The sequence below is a fragment of the Vespa mandarinia genome, chromosome 1, assembly GCF_050613455.1.
Source record: "Vespa mandarinia isolate Hongniang chromosome 1, ASM5061345v1, whole genome shotgun sequence".
Lineage (NCBI taxonomy): Eukaryota > Metazoa > Arthropoda > Insecta > Hymenoptera > Vespidae > Vespa > Vespa mandarinia.
Window position 1 is genome coordinate 19,407,501 of NC_140810.1, and position 18,124 is coordinate 19,425,624.

General features: G+C 32.7%; 2 protein-coding genes across 2 annotated transcripts in view; both read left to right on the forward strand.

The window, feature by feature from the left end:
* The window catches only part of dlg1 (MAGUK family member discs large 1), a 462,366-nt gene that overhangs the window by 64,821 nt on the left and 379,421 nt on the right, over positions 1-18,124 (forward strand). The gene's annotated exons all lie outside the window — the stretch shown is intronic.
* LOC146873346 (adenylate kinase isoenzyme 1-like) lies at positions 598-1,393 on the forward strand. Its single transcript, XM_085660958.1, has 2 exons — positions 598-951; positions 1,138-1,393. Exons 1-2 carry the CDS (start codon positions 598-600, stop codon positions 1,156-1,158), a joined length of 375 nt encoding a protein of 124 aa, XP_085517084.1. The 3' UTR covers positions 1,159-1,393.

The following is an 18,124-nucleotide window of genomic DNA, read 5'->3' on the forward strand; positions in this document are numbered from 1 at the left end:
TGGCCGATTCTATAAATCCCTTCAACATCGATTCCTTTTCTTTATCCGATTTCATCATTTTGAAGGCGTGTTTGTTACATATCGACAATTCGCTTTGAAGCTTTTGCAATGTCATTCTAATATCCGTGGTAGCTTTCTTCACGCATCTTTTTATATGCTCGTCGAATAATCGAGTACCGCTCATTTTAATTAATTGACTATTATTTAATTATTATTTAAGGATATTTTATTTGAAGTTAGAAATCTTGAAATTCAAAGGAAAATGTCCAAATGGTTATGTGTTTTCTTTTTATCTTTCTTTTTTTTTTTTCTTCTTTTTTCTGTTTCATATGTTAATCGCCATCTGTTCTGTGATTATAACAACTACTAATTATCATTTAATCCGTATGAAGTTGTTATTAATAATTTTTACATGCTATAACCTATTTGATATATATATATATATATATATATATATATATATATACATATATATAATAAATAATTTGTATTTGATAAATCAAAAATTGTAGTACGATATTAATACGTAAAAATAATAGGATAGATGATAAATTCGAAGATAACAAGGGACAATTTGTTATAGTAAAAAAGATTGACATGGGTATGTGCTTTGGTAAAAGAGAAAGTTCTAGAAACAATAAAGATAATATGAATCAACTGAAACAATATTCCGGACCTGTAATATTCCTGATCGGTGCACCGAGCATTGGTAAACGCGACCTGGGTAGAAGACTATCCTCGAGATATGGTTTCTTCATGATTTCGACGGGGGATTTGTTGAAGCAGGAGATTGAGAATGGTTCGGAGAGAGGTCAAAAGTTCGCGGATATCACGAAGAAGGGACGACGTGTTTCAGCGAATGACATTCTTCCTATGATCGAAGAACAGCTGATGACTCAACCTAATGCCAAAGGATTTCTCATTGTTGGTTTTCCTCGTGACGTGAAACAAGTAAACCTTATCTTTCTTTCATTTCTTCTTTCTTCTTTTTTCTATCTTTTTATTATTATTATTATTATTATTATTATTATTTTCTTTCCTTTTATTTCCCTTTATTTCCTTTTATTTATATATTTTCTTCTTTATCCTTTTCATTGTTCCGTCGGGAGATATTCGAAAATTGAATTTTCGAAAAAGCATCGTTTTAAAAGAGAATAACGTCGGGAATATTCATACCATCGAACAATATCCCATCGTTTGACGGCAGGCGACGTTGTTCAACAAAGAAGTGAAACGGCCGTCGTTGGTGCTCCATTTGCAAGTCAAAAAGGACGTTCTATCTGAAAGGGCGAAAAATGGTACGGGCAAGGACGATAAAAATTTGGAGAGGCTTTCGAAGGAAATTAATTCGTACATGAGCACGATCTCGTCGACGATTCAGCCGAACAAAAAGGTCACTAAGGAGATCGATGTTCAAAATAAAAATAAAGATGAAATTTTCAAGGCTGCCACGGAAGAAATAGACAAGCTTTAAGAAGAAAGTTTGGAAATTTAATGACACTTTTATTTTATTTCATTCATTTTCAAGATAAAGAAAGATAGAGAGAGAAGGTTTAAGAATCGAATCGTACATTGACCTCGATCCTTCGTAAATTTTTTTCATAGCTTTCAAGCTAGTCAACATGTCGATCGACCAACCGGAAATTGATGAGACGTTGCTGACTCTAGAAAGACTCGGGAACCTTTTTTTTTCCTGGATCCCACTTTTCCTCTTACTTTTTATCTCGGACTAAAGTCAGTCTTATTCAGTCCAATTTCAAATTATATCCATTCCCTTCTCTTCCTTTTATCGTACCACTATTTCACATTCTGGAAAATGGTTTATATATATATATATATATATATATATATATGTGTGTGTATGTATATGGCTAAAGAAGACTGCCGGTTATCAGTCGAAGGGATGATTGAACTTGGAATTAGTACGAATTGTATGGTCGACGACGAGTCGTTCAACGTTTCCATTGAAATTTATCTGGATAGATATGTAGTAGTATTCTAGATATACATATACATATGTGTATGTATATATATATATATATGTTCGTTTCCATATTTCATGATTTCGAAGAAGAGAAACAGATATTGTTAGATATCGAATACGTCCGATCATATATGTGAATTAATTTTTAGAAAATAATTTCAACTGACGACCATTTTATATGATCATTTTGAATGATCTACGGATGATAAAAAGAAACGAAGAAAAAGAAAAGGGAAAAGAAATATACGATCATTTTAAATAGTTTACGAATGATTAAAGAAAAAAAAAAAAAAAAAAAAAAAAAAAAAAAAAAAAACAAGCAAACAAAAAGTGAAAGCATTTCGAACACAACCGATCAATTTTGTCGTTGAAAGAGAATTATATAAAAGATTAAATTTGTCGTATGTACGAATGTTTGATGTGTCTGATAAAAATTTTTTCACGTTTCAAAAAGGAACGTCCAGTTAGGAAAAAGCAACGATCCACGATAGTCCCGCGGGTATAATTCAAATGTTAAGGAGACAGTATTAGGATGTATTATATCTCGGTGAAGATACGTGCACGGTCACGTAGATTCGAGCTTTAACTTTTGCCGTAAGCTCGAGTTACCTCGGTTGATAGTAATATTACATGAGATGTTAGAAATCGCCCTCTTTCTCTCCCTTCCTCTCTCTCTCTCTCTCTCTTTCTCTCTCTTTGTTGAATTTTTCATAATATCCACAAGCCGAACATACATACATATTTCAAACTAACAATTCAAGAAGTTTCACCTATTTCGGTTTTCCTCTTAAATTATATTCCAGGATTGTCCCATATCTTTCTTTTCGAATTACGTTCCGTCTGAACGTCATCGTCTCGACCACATTTTTCTCTCTCACAATTTTCATAAACAATTATGTAGATATTAATCCGTTGTCCTTTTAAAAATCTTATGATCTATTAACGAACGCTTTCTTCAGCTTTCTTCTTTTAATTCAGCTTTCCTCTTATTTCTTTTTTTCTGAGCAAAGAGAATATAATATTTATTGTCTAAAAAAAAAAAAAAATAGTATAAAGTTTTATTGTAGATTTTCGTTTAACCTTTTAAGAAAATCTGATAATATAATATTTTCGAACGAACTAATCAGGATGATTTAAATGGAATAGGGCAAATGAAACTTATACAAATTACTATTAATTAAATGAGATAGTAGATATTGTACATAGTAATAATAACGTGTCGAACAAGAGAGAAAGAAAATAGTATTGTATTATCGATGCAATTGAGAGTAGGATATCGCGTCGCTGGGAATGAGGACGATCATTGACTCGAATAAGAAATTAAAAACAATCTGAGAAGAGAGAACGTGAAAGAGAGAGAAAGAAGGAGAGAGAGAGAGAGAGAGAGAGAGAGAAATAGATAGAGAGAAATACAGGTCGTTTCATATGATACATAAAAGTATTCCAGTCAATTTTTATCTTTCAATAATATTTTCAATTAAATAACAATCTTATTTTATTTAATAAACATCCAATTTGATAAATCTAACTTTATTTCATAATAATCTTATCTTTCTTAATTTTTACATTATAAATAACAATATTACAAATATTTTATATTTAATTGTTTCATTACAATGAGAATTCATTGATGATAATCTTAATAAATTCTATTATTCTTTCTTTTTTTTTTCTTTTCCTTTTTTTTTTTTTTTTTTTTTTCAAGTATTAATTCCTTAACAATAAGATCTGTGTTTATTTGTAATCGATTTAATTTTTAAACTAATACGATCGAACTATAGCCGTTCGTATATTCATTATTGTAAATTGTAGAAAATTTTTAAATAATACATTTGTAATCATGATAACTTTTTATATCTCAATATACATTGTGAAACGTCCTGTATGAATGGATAAAGGAAGACAAAAAGTTGCATACGAAGTCACCGAGTGGATGGACTCCAGAACTGATTGAAGTTGTAACGTTAAGGCGAAAGGAGTCGCCAGCCAGGAAAACGTAGGATATGTCTGTCGTGGCAAAGGAAAATGCTCACGAATAAAAGTTATGTAAAGAGGTAGGAAAAAGAGGAAAACGGGAGGATGAAAAAGAGAGAGAGAGAGAGAGAGAGAGAGAGAGAGAGAGGGAGGGAGGGTGGGAGAGAGGAAGAGAGATCGAACGTGTACTGGGAAGAAAACAAGAAACGCGACTCGCATGAATTGCTTGCTCACTCTCATGCGCTTTTATGCATGAGAATTCTGATCGTCATACGGCCAAAGAGAGATTTATGCCAGCCGCGAACTAAAAAACATCGAAGATTCGTTCGACATCTTCCTAAAGATATTGGATTTTTATCTATCGAAGAGAAGTCTGCATATTTCTGTACATGTCTATACATATACAATATATTATGCATATATATATACATATAAATATATGCATATATTTATAATAATATGTATATATTTTTTTATATATGTAATATATAATAACAATAATATATAACATATGTTTGCTACTTTGATCTTATTTATTAATGAAATTTCTAACCATCAATCATTATCATTTTATGATAGACAATTATTAATTAATTAATACATATATATATATATATATATATATATATATATATATATACACATATGTAATATAATGTAATGCTCTTTCGTAAGAATAATTAAGAGACTTAAAATTTCGATGTCACGATCAAAGTACCGTCTTAAATGGTATTACGTTTTGAGGGTATGTTGTGTATCGGAGGATGTTTAAGGAACGATAGTTCGCTTGCCTACGTTTCAACCTAACTATGCTTACATATATACTATGTCTATGTCTCTTTCTCTCTCTCTACCTCTCTCTATTTCTCTGTATATGTGCGCTTGTGTATGTGTATATGTGTATTAGTGAACACGAATCGGAAGGAGCAGTAGGAAGGGACGTAGAGCAATCTCACGGTTGATCGCTCAAGTTTTCAAAGTCCATCCGAGAAACCCTAAGGCAGGTTAACGTTTGTAAGACTCGATAGAGATCTCGATTTAATGTTGTTGTCCGTGATCTAACGATATATCTAATCTAACATCTTATCCACGATCATTTTGATCATGGAATTTTTGATCCATTTAAAAAGGAAATTATTCTTATGAAATAGACGAGAAAAGAAATGTTTTAATCTTTAATTTAAGAGAAAAGAAGAAGAAGAAGAAAATAAAGAGATAGATAGAAAAAGAGAGAGAGAGAGAGAGAGAGAGAGAGAGAGAGAGAGAGAGAGAGAAAGAGAGTGAGAGAGGAAGAAAAAGATGAAGAATGAGAGATCTAACTGAAAGAAAGAAAAGGAGGAAAGAGAATGCACAGGTAGACAGATAGACAGACAGACGGACAGACAGACGGACAGGCAAATATACGAACAGGCAAACATAGAGAGAGAAAATATTTGCATAGATGGAAATAAGATGGAACATAAGGTAAACGAAAGGGCCATTGTTTTAGAAGTTTAATCTTTATCCTCTTTTATAAATCTCTCTTTACGCACTCACATATAAACATACACACACACACACACACACAGATACATACGCACGGGCGCACACACATACACACGTATAATTTTTAATAATTTAACAATAATACAATTTTAAAATACATCACCGACTATATGTTATAATCCTACTTTATATATCCCACGTGTAGATGTACAATGTACGTATATACAATACATACATATTATTTTTCTCTCATAAAAATAAGCGAACTCATCTTCTTTCGCTTGTCGTGTCGTTGCTAAGTGCAGAGAAAAAAAGAAAAAGAAAAAGAAAAAAAAAAAAAAGGAAAAAAAAAGAAAAGGAAAGAAAAAGAGAAAAAGGAAAAAGAATGAAGAAAAAGGAAAGACGATCAAAAAAAAGAAAAAGAAAAAAAAAAAAAGAAAAAAAAATAGAGAGAAAAGAAAAGTCGTATAGTAGCATATTATAATTCTCTCGAAATATCTACCATGTCGTCGTTCCACTTTTCCTTCACTCTTTCCTAATTCTGTCTGCCTCCTTCCTCCTTTCCAACCCCTTCTATTGGTATTATCTCTATTCCTCTCATCCTGAGCACGCTCCATTTCTTTAACTCTAAAACGTCGTACGTAGAAATTGAATAAAGGAAAGAAAAAGAAGAGATATGAAGAGTGAGAAAGAGAGAGAGAGAGAGAGAGAGAGAGAGAGAGAGAGATGAAGAGAGTGTGGGAAGGAGTATATGTGTGTGTGTTTGAGAGATACAGAGAGAGAGAGAGAGAGAGAGATAGATAGATAGAGTTAGCTCCGCTGCTTGAAAATGCTTGGATCATCGTTCTTGACTACCACCACTGCTTATTTTTCGACGACGGCGTTTTGTCTTCCCATCTTTTCTTCTTTTTCTTTTCCTTCCTCCTCTTATTCTTTTTCCTCTTCCTCTTCCTATTCTTCCTGTTCTTCGGCACTCCTTGCCTCTTCATTTTCCCTTCTTTGGAACGTTTCCAAACGTCGTACCGATCTCCCTCTCTACGCACGTTTCACTAGCTTCTTTCTCCTTCTCCTTCTCCTTCTCCTTCTCTTTCTTTCTTTCTCTCTCTATATATATATATCTATGTGTGTGTGTGTGTGTATTTCTCTTTCTCTTTCTCTCTGAATCTCTTTAACCAACCTTTGCTTTTTTAAGTCATTTTCAACGTCTGCGTTTAGTATTTGCTTTTCTTCCTTCCTTGCCTCATCGTTTCCCATCTTTTTTCCGACACTTTCAGTTCGTCGTTACGGCATGCTTCTCCATCCAGAGACCACCCTCTTCAATACTTTCTCCTTTTCTCTCCCCTCTCTTTCCCCTCTCTCTCTCTCTCTCTCTCTCTTTCTGTCCGTCTCTCTCTTTCTCTCTCTTTCTCTTTTTAGTTCATCTTTTTTGTTTTCGTTTTCTTTCATGAATTACTGTTTAGACATTTTCTCCAAAATACTTATCGTTCAACATATAGTGCCGAGGAAAAGGAGATGTTTATTCATGATTATCCTAATTCCTTTAGATTTGAATAAAATAATAATGATGTGAATAAAAGGAATGGTTAAAATTGGTTTTGCGCGATGGACTGTCTCTTTTTTTCTTTTCTTTTTCTTTTTTACGAAGAGCTGAATTGCTTTGGAGAAAACGGAAAAATGAAATAAATAAACAAATAATTAAATAAATAAATTATTTCCCTTATAATGAAATTTTTCTGCAAATAAAAATGATTTCCCTTGTTCGAAAAATTTGCTTAAGATGTATTGTTTCTATGCTACGAGAGATTAGGTAAGCTTGGTTAAAAACGAAAGAGAAAGAGAGAGAAGAAAGATAGAGAGGGAGAGAGAGAGAGAGAGAGAGAGAGAGAGAGAGAGAGAGAGAGAGAGAGAGAAAGAGAAAACTCTTTTGTTTCGAGAAATATAACTTCGCTTTTTTCCCCCCTCTTGTAAATTCGAGTCACCAAAGACGCATACGTCGCATTATAAGGAACGATATTTTAGAATTTGCTCCATGGCAAACAACGCGCTATAAAGCACAGTTTACAAGCTCGCAATTTCTAACTTTTCGAAGGAATCACGCGAACGCATACACGTCTTACCGTCGACTAAATCAAAAAATATGAGTATGTGCTTTAGACGTTGTTTTTAACGAGAGAAAAAGAGAGAAAGAGAGAGAAAGAGAGAGAGAGAGAGAGACGTGAGATTAAAACGATCCTCCATTAATCATTCTTACTTTTTTTGACGATGTTCCCTGTTTCCTATTTAATTTATTATTATATAAATGATTTAATAATTATATTGTTTTAACGATACTCTTGAGATCTTTTATTTGCAAGAGACTTTTTTGTTTCTTTTTTTTATTTTGTTTTTTTTTTGTTTTTTTTTTATATATATAAAATCTCTTCGTTTACATTATTGCCTCTTCGTCGTTCCTTATCTTTCTCTTTCTCTTTCCTTTTCTTTTCTTTTTTCTTTTTTCTTTTTTCTTTTTCTTTTCTTCTTGACGAAACTTACTTTCTACCTGCTTAAAGTAGAAAATCGGTAGAGCTAAGTTTAATGAGAAACAAACTTCGTCCGAGGCAAAGGCCTTTATGTGTTTTTTTTTCTTTCTACTTCATTTTTCCTATTGCTCGCGGTCCTTGTTAATAAAACGAGGGGAATATAGGGTGGGAAGGACAGCAGGGATGAAAAAGGGATAGGAGGAGGAGGAGAAGGTTGAAGCTTTATTAATTTATTCTTTCTTGCGCGGACAGAAGTGAGAGAAGTTTTTCTTTAGTTAAAACGGATAAGAGACCGACGCGATATGTTTTATCTTGTATCGCATCATTTACTACGTAAAACTTATGACTCTAACTTTATCTCTAATATATTTTCTAATTTATTGATAACAAATCGGTTTATTTGGAATATTATTTTATTGGAAAATTCGAGCGCTCGTAGATATATATAGAAATATACCTATATATATATATATGTATATATTTATTTGCGTTGTTCTCTCTCTCTCTCTCTCTCTCTCTCTCTCATTCTCTCTCTTATTATTAAATTACTAATTAATATTAAGTATTTCGAATAGCAATAGTTTAATAATTAAAACAGAACATTGCCTATATTACTTGGATTATAATAATGAACAAAATTAAATTAGAATATAATTTAATGTACATTATCCATTGTTATACATATAGTACAAATATCTATTACCTTTATATACATATATATATATATATATATAAAATCATATATATATATATATATATGAAATCATATATATAAAATCATATAATCTTTCGAAACTTTTTCATTTCTTCATCGTTGCGTTGATCCATCCGCATCATTGCTTTTTTCTTTCTTTCTTTTTTTATTTTTTTTTTTTTTTCTTTTATACTTATCGACGAAATAATCTTCTTTGGAACGGAAGAATATCTTTGAGAGCGTTCGTATACTACGATCGCGCGATCGTCATAGAAAATAGAAATTCCGTCGAAATTTCATTTTCCGTACAGAGCGATATGAATTTCATCGAAGAAGGAAGGAGAAAAAGGAGGGATAGGAAGAGGAAGAAGGAAGAGTGGCGATGGCAATAGTATGATGGTGGTGATGGAAGTGGGAAGGGGGGAGGGAAGGGTTACTAGGCAAAGGAGGAGGGGATGAGATCGTGAAGGATGAAGAAGATCGAAAGAAGAGAACGGTTAAAGATGGTGGGAGATGTTTCGACGACTTTCTTGGATCGATAAACTCCATGAATCTATTCTAACCTCCTTCTCAACGAGAAAATAAATCCTCGAACGTCAGTGAAGGTTTGCCTCGAGGCAGCTTGAAGAGGAACTATCGTTTTCTTCCCACTCTTCTCTCTCTCTTTCTCTCTCTCACTCACTCTGTCTATCTTTTTCTCTCTCAATATCTTCATCAAGGAAACCACATCGACGTTGCTCTCTCGTCCACCGATCGTTTCTTCTTTTTCACAGACGTGATCTATCGTTGGATCTACGTGGACGTAGGAGATTTAGTTAAGGTCGTGCATGCGGGTCGAGCATACGGGAAATAGCACATCGAAATGCATCGGCACGGTGGCCCAACTATTAGACGAAATTCGTGTTTCTATTTGGCGCGTTTTTTCTTCTTTTTTTTTTTTTTCTTTTTTTTTGTTCTTTCCTCTCATCCTCCCCTTTCTCTTTTTTTTTTTTAATCCTTTTTTCCTTTTTTCTTTTTTCTTTCTTTTTTCCATTCTCTCTTCCACCCCCTCTCTCGTCTCTCGTCTCTCGTCTCTCTCTACGCGCTCGCTCGCTCGCAAATCTTTATCCTTGTGATTTGCATCGTACGATATTGTATTATTGTCTAATTTATCGGTGAATTAGATTGTATGAACGTATACAACTCTACGTATGTACGTTTTATGATTTATTATCATCGTCATGTTTTTCCAACGTGCATGTGAGAATGTGTTATAGTTCTAATTATAGAAGAATTTTATAAGTATTAATTCGCCCGTAATAATATACAATTGGCATACAGAGATTGGCGAATGTTTCGATACGTCGTCGTTAATTTTTATTCATCGAAATAATTTAGAGCCTTCGATAACGTTTTTTTTTTTTTTTTGTTTCATAAATTGAATCACATCCTCGTAACATTTTTATTATTTCTCAAAAAGTAATTTGCTATTGTGGGAGTGGCGGGGAGGAAGGGGAGAGAAGGGAATAGTTGGGCGGGAAGGTTGAGGGGATATGTTAAAAATAGTTCGTTATTTTTATTTATTCATTTATTTATCTCTCTTTCATTAAACGAACGTATCTTTGTTTCTATCGTTTTTCAAGATAATCTTAGTCGAACGAATAAACGAAAGAAATTTTTCATTCACTTTTTATTCCCTTTGACGGTAGACATCTTCATGAATTTTCTACGAATTATTCCGTTTCGTCGTTCTCTCCCGTAAGTATTGGATTTTTATATTAAAGAGATTTCATTTTCGTGGATAATCGAAAAAATCGTGTTATGGTTGACTTTACCGCTCGTCGTACACAAGATACTATCAATGCCATTTTATAACGTTGCTTTTAATTTCTCGAAAATTTATTATGGCCTCTTGTAGAATTTCTCTTTCTTTCTTTTTTTCTTTTCTTTCCTTTCCTTTTTTTTCTTTTTTCTTTTCTCTCATCTTCTTCTTCTTCTTCTTCATCTTCTATTCCTTCGTCTTCGTCGTCGTCTTCTTCTTCTTCTTCCTCTTTTTCTTCCTCCTCTTCTTCTTTCTCTTATTCTTCTTTCTCTCCCCATTTCTTTCATTATTTCTAATCCTCCTTTTTCTTTTCATACGAGTAGATTATCAGTAGTCGGAACTGCATCGTGCCGAGTACCGCGCGAGCGGTCTCTTCGAAAAGAGTGGAACAACGACGACGACGACGACGACGACGACGACGACGACGACGACGACGAGGACGACCTTAATCCCTCAGCAACGATTCGTTCGCTTCGTTGATAACCGTAGTACGACGAGCATTTCGAGTGGAACAAATTTATGAGAGAATTTCTTTAACCTTTTCTACAAGGATTAAGATTTTCTTATCGCTTCACTTAGATTTCTTTCGATCGATTAATTCACTAATTCACCTTGCGGGGTACATTATTTTCTTATCAAAATTTAAGAGAGAATAAATAACGAAAGAAGAAGAAGAAGAAGAAGAAGAAGAAGAAGAAAAAAAATTAAATAAAAAGAAATTAAAAGAAAAAGAAATGGAATCGAGCAACAAATGATAAAAAGAGAAAAAAGAAAAAGAAATAAAAGAAAATGCAAATGAGAATGAATTTTTCGTACAATAATTACTTGGTCTCCTTTTTTTGTTACGTTTATTTGTACAGTTATTATCGCCGTCGATACTTTGAAAATGTCTAATATGCAAAAGTATTTCAAGGAAATATACAGTACATGCATGTGTCTGTCTGTGTGTGTGTGTGTGTGTGTGTGTGTGTGTGTGTCTGTGTATATGTGTGTGTATACATCGTCGTAGCAAGACACCTAAATTATATTCTCGTAGTAAAGTAATCTCGAATATGGTAGCCAAAACCTTTTCAAAGGCGCGAAATAAGACTAAAATACGTAACGTGTTTTACACGAACGATTCTCGTTATTTTGGATGCATAAATCCTAAGGTAAGCGATTTACCAAGGCTCTAAGAAAATCCCGTTTCAAATCGTAGAAACGAAGTCTCATGGTTTCTAGTTATATACGTATGTGTACGTACGTACGACATATCCATGTATATGTATACACGTATAACACATACACATACATTTACATTATTTCCACTCGAAATATTCTCACGTCTTGCGTTTAAAATGCGATCGGGTTGAACTGAATATAGGAAGAATGGAATTTTCCGATATATCACGTATTTTTCTTTATAAATCCGCAAAGTTATAGAATATTTATTTTAACTCGATATGTTTCCTTTTTTCTTTTTTTTCTTTTTTTTTTTTTTCTTTTCTTTTCTTTTCTTTTTTTCTTTTCTTCTTCTCTTCTTTTCTATTCCTCCTCTTATCTTCTTCTTCTTATTATTTTAACTTTATATTCTTTCGTTTATTTATTTATTATTTATTTTCTTTCGAAAATTTCGATGAAAAATTATTAACAATTATTTACATTAGAACAATATTCTTCTTGTTTTTTTCAATTCAGATTATTCATCAGACACATTTATTTATCTTTTATATCTCAAATATGCGATAGAGTTGTTGGAAAAAGAGAAATAATAATGTATATTCCGTAATACTTTATAATATATGCGAAGTTTGATAGAAATGATCATACACTTTCTGATCGATTCAAATACGTAACGCAGACTATTTCATTTTAGTTCAAATTCACTTTCTCTCTCTCTCTCTCTCTCTCTTTCACCACTTCTTATTCGTGCGCTTTGCATTCAAATATAACCTTCACCATGACTTGACAATCAAAACGTCAAAGGTTAAAGAATTTCCTTTAGTTTATTGAGTGGAATAGAATATGATAGGAGCGATCATTTGTTACTTCGATCAAAATGAATAAGAGAAGATTTCTCTCTCTTTCGTTCTTTTTTTATTTTTTTTTTAATTTTTTACTCTTCCAATTAAAACGGTTACTTGTACTTCTTTGCACTACTTTTCAAATTAATTTGACACATATATCACGGCCCGTTGAATTTTTAATTCCTACATCATATAAATACAAAAAGGAGTCGAAAATAAGCTTTCTCTCTCTCTCTCTCTCTCTCTCTCTTTCTCTCTCTCTCTTTCTCTCCATCTATCTATCTATCTATGTATCTATCTATTTATCTATCTATCTATCTATCTATCTATCTATATATATATCTTTCTCTTCTAACATACATACGTATATACATAAATACATATATAAATACATAATACATACATAGACCCACGCGCATAGAATTTTCCATGAATTACCGGAAGATCGGAAGGTGCAAGCTTATCAGTAAAGTTTATTAGCGTTGTAAATCCGTAAAATCCATCTTATGAACTCCATCCGGTTCTCTAGAGACGAGTAATCGAGTTTTCTTTTATAAGAAGCCCAGCCCAGTGTAGTGGTCGTTACTAAATCGAGGCGATTCTCGACGTCTTATCTCGTGCCGACGCCTTTTTCTCATCCTTTATTTTCCCACCTTTCTCTCTCTCTCTCTCTCTCTCTCTCTCTCTCTCTCTTTTGGTTTTCCTCGGCCGTTTGCTAAGAAAAATATTCTTTCTCTGTACCAACCGACGCGATGAAAACTTTCTTCATTCGATCCTGGCTTCCCAACAAGCACTACATCTTTGCACTGATTTTCTCTCTCTCTATCTCTCTCTCTCTCTCTCTCTCTCTCTCTCTTTCTCTGTCTGTCTCTCTCTTTTCTTTCCTTTTCAAAATTTTCTATATCACTTAGATAAAAAGATCATTTGACATCTGTTTCAAGTGTAACCATGCACATAATGTTGTGTCAAAATAATTTCAAGTTGTACATTTGAGTTGCACTCAAGATCTCAGGCACTTCGAACAGCACAACAAAAAAAAAAAAAAAAAAAAAAAGAAAAAAGAACAAAAAAAAAATATTCGAAATTCTTTTAATTGAGATTAAAGTTGGTCTGAGTCGTTTTAGAGGCATAATTAGGGTTAGAAAAAAAAAATTCGGTCAAATGATCGTCAATTGATTATCTAACGAGTTATGAAAGATGAATTGAAAGGAAAAAAGAAGAAAGAATTAAAAAAAAGAAATATTGAAAAGAAAAGAAATAATATTTGAACGATCAAAGAAGAAAGATAATATGAGACAATTAGATTACTTAGAGATTTGTCGTCATTGTCATTATCGTCATCCTTCTACGTGATGGATATAAAGGAAAGATGGTAAAACAACTTAATCGAATACATAACGAGCTTAAAGTCGGTCGCTGATTGAGCATAGAATAGTATAGACTGAGTACTTCACGTTTGCACGTGTAAATGCGTCATTGTTGCGGTCGGTAGCACTGCCAGCCGTGCCAAGCTATGTCGTGGGCTGTTAGGACAATGAGGGAGAGTCGACAACGTACAATATGAAGATACGATGTATATATATATATATATATATATATATATATATATATATGTATATGTATGTATGTATGTATGTATGTATGTATATATATATATAGCTAGGAATACCCCCTGTTGCGAAACAAAAGCTTCCTAGGGTTGTTGCTATTGTTGTTACCGATGTCGTTGCTGTTGCTGGTGTTGTTGCTATTGCTGTTGCTATTACTGGAGGCGCTGGTGCTGCTGATGCTATTACTATTACACGTCTAAAAGCGCTTACGTCGTCTACTATCGCTTTTCGTTCTCGCTTCTTCGTTCCACTCTTATTCCACTAACACGTCATCGAAATCGAATGAATCAATGGATGAAATGCATGAATGGCCAAGACGGTAGACATTATTTTAAGACAATTTATCTTTTATCGATTAATAAAAGATGGACCGACGTGTCTTACATAAGTTATTTTAAAGATTAATTAGACTTCTTTCTGTCTTCTTTCCTTATTTTTTTTCTTTTTTTTAATATCTTGAAAGAAATTGCGAATGCTTAGACACTTTTGTTGACTCATCCTACATTTTATTATCTCGTACTGTTTCGATAATATATCATTGTGAGATCGTTCGAAAGGAAAATATTCATATTCGTTTAAAAATTTCAAGAACGAATGCCAAATGAAAGACAGTGGTCTCCGTGAAAGAGTTCGAATCGGTGGGTTATGTAAAAAAAAAGAAGAAAGAAAGAAAAAAGAAAAGAAAAAGAACAAAGAAGAAAAAAAGAAGCAGAGACCTCTCGTTATAAAACAAACGTCCCAGTTTGGTTTTCATTTCGAGAGCTGCTTTATTCAATTCATTCAAATGAGAAACGTTACTACCGTCGAATTCTTTCTTTTTTTTTTTCTTTTTTTTTATTTTTTTTTTTGTCTCTTTCGAAAGTATTTAATGGAATTCGATGTGTCGACATAACTCATACTCTCTCAGTAATTTACATAGAATAATAACAAATTACCCATTCAATATGTTATTTAATCAAATTATATATGAGCTTGGTAAAACATTGTTTGAACATTTTATCGTTATATTTATCGCTAGATCATAAGTCAAGTCTTTTACAGACTACTACCTTTTATAAATATATTAGCTTCATACGTCAATGCAAGTCATTTTTATAAATTAAATTATTTTAATGTATTCATTTGAATGCTCGTCCGGTCACACGTATATAAATAGGAATAAATAATTCTTTCCGATGAAGACACGTAGAATTGTTAATCGAGTTGTAGGGAAAAAAGAAAAAAAAAAAAAAAAAAAAAGAAAGAAAAAGTAGGACAAAAAATGATCTCGAGTAGGGGAAAAAAAAGCTGATGACAATGTTTTTCATTTGAAAAATCTATAAGAAAAAAATATGTTACTTGTAAGCCGTAAAGAGAAGGGGAAGAGGGGGAAGAAGAAGAAAAAACAGAAAAAAATAAATAAATGACAAAAAAGAGATAAGAAAAGAAAAGAGAATGGGAAAGGAAATAATCACAAATCGTATTTTTGAATGTTTTGGATGTGAATAAAAGGGGGAAAATATTTCGACGCCGATTCGAAAAATAAAGTAAATAAGATTTATTTAATAACTATAACGCTTTGAGCAAATAAAATTCGAAAAACGTTTTTCTACTAATTCATCGAGACGATTGGAACGGACAGGTCGAGCAAGCCGTGTGTTTTTGATGGATAAACGTATAACGAAAATGGCAGATACGGAAGGGCAAATTCATCCACCGGTACACTTTCACTCCCGGCCGAACGTTTTAAAATCCTATTGTCGGTTTGTATCCGACGAATTGTTCAGGACCCGAGTGAAAACGGATTTTGGGATGTTGCAGAGCGACTAGAAGCTCATATTTTTGTGAAATGACCGTGAGTAATTTCCTTATCGATTCGAGCAGACTTTACGCCGCAGGAATACCACATATTAAAAATTTGCTCTCTCTCTCTCTCTCTCTTTCTCTCTGTTTCTGTCTCTGCCTCTCTTTTAACAGAATTTCAGCTCACGTCCAGTCTTCTGTCAGATGTCCGATACAAAATTTCGTGTCCGTACTTATCTCCTCTCCCCCTCCCTTTCCCCTTCCCAATCCTTTTCCCTATAAAACTTATCAATTCTTTTCGTTATTTTTAATGCTATCTAATTCTCCGAGAAAGGTATATATCTTCGTCTTTTTCAATAGGCGAAACGACACGGTAACAATTCTAATTTTATTTCATTTTACGGGCACGTAAAGCACGCGAAAATATTCGCATTACTATTTCTTATATACGATTTTCTATCTCATTAACGAGAATACGAGACATTATTCGAGAATTGTTCTGTTTCGACGTTGACTAAAAAAAAAAAAGAGAAAAAAAAATCTTTTTTTCTTTATTTCTTTTTTTTTCCTTTCACCTTTTATCATCAATCACGATAAATCGATTTTTCTTTCTTTTCTCTGTTTCAGGTGAGTAAAACGTCACACTTATAGTTTTCACATTGGAAATGTGACTTAAGATGCAAATGAAGTTTTATTTTCCTGTGTGTTATCACGTACGATTTTGTAAGAGTCTGACGATAATGAAAGCCACCATGTAAGTATATATATATATATATATATATAATTTATCTATATATAGACATGACATTATTTTTGAACTCACATCTTAATTCGAACGATTGATCAATTAGAATCGCTCGCTCGATCTGTCAGGAAAAAAAAAAAAAAAAAAAAACGAAAAAAAAACCGAATGATTTCAGAGACAATATTTTACGACTGTAGTCATTTACTAATATACATGCGTATTCCGAATAAATTTTTCATCCGCATTTATCGAAACGACCGAAACGTTTAATATTTAATTTTCTCTCATCAGAGAGAAAAGAAAAATACTTCGTCATCCTTCCATAACTTCATTATTCCGCATAGATTTTTAAAGATTTAAATAAATCGTTTTTGATTGACGTTTATGCTTTTTATGCAAATTTATTTTTTTTTTTTTTTATCTCTTCTTTTCTCTTGTCATCGTCGTAAGACGATATAATTTATGTATATATGTATACAGTCGCGTAATTTTGTAATGTACTTTTTAGAAAAAAATTTCTTTTATCTTTCTACACATTTAAATTTCATTTATTTATACGTTATATTATTATATAAATATGATTGATTGGGATAGTTAAATTTTTTTGCTTTTTTTTTTGTTTTTTTCTTTTTTCGTTTTTGTTTTAAGTAAAAACAATTTTTTCCAAGTAAAACTTTATAAACTCGTGAATAAAAAAGTATACGAGAGAGAGAGAGAGAGAGAGAGAAAGAGAGAGAGAGAGGGAGAGAGAAAGAGGGAGAGAGAGAGAGAGAGAACTCAAGATCAGACACTAGCGATTGCATCTTTTCTCGTGACTCAACGTATAACAAGCTGCTTTTCTTCGTTCTTCTCTTCTTTTACCTACGCGTTCTTTTTCGTCGTCGTCACCGTCGTCGTCGTCGAGTCAACGCGATAAGCTCGAAACGATGCGAAAGCTCATCTCTCCCTTTCCTTCGCCTCCTACGATGCGAGAAAAGAAGCCTGTCAAAAAATATCGCGCGATGCGAAAAAATTTTCGCTTGGATTTTCTACTGACAGGAAAAATAGCTTTTCATCGGTGATACCGTGGTGACTAGTAAAAGTAGTAGTAGTAGTAGTAGTAGTAGTAGTAGTAGTAATGGTGTATTATATATAGTAGTATAATAATAGTAATGGTAAGGTATGCGTAGCTATGAACAGGAAAAGCTCGATCTATAATATCATCGCGTGCGACTGCCATTCTTCGGAAAGGAAAGAAATCCAAGCTTTTTTTTCTTTTCTGAACGTCGCGCGAATTTTCTCACACATTCGTCGAATACGCATACACGATATGAACGAATCGAATTTGATCTTTCCTATCGTCTCTCTTCTCTATTTTTCAATTTTTTTTTTTTCTTTTTTCTTCTTTTTTCTTCTTCTTCTTTACCTTCCACGACCTATCGATCGTACAAGAATTAAAAAAAAAAGAAAAAAAAAGGAGAGAAAAAAGAAAGAAAGAAAGAAAAGAGAAAAAGAAATTCTACCGTGAACTTTTTTCTTGTTTTT

Bases quoted from the DNA above. Each gene is read 5' to 3' on its own strand.
- LOC146873346 (XM_085660958.1), top strand. From the start codon at position 598: ATGGGTATGTGCTTTGGTAAAAGAGAAAGTTCTAGAAACAATAAAGAT. The intron at 952-1,137 runs GTAAACCTTATC...TTTTCGAAAAAG, and splicing joins TTCCTCGTGACGTGAAACAA to CATCGTTTTAAAAGAGAATA.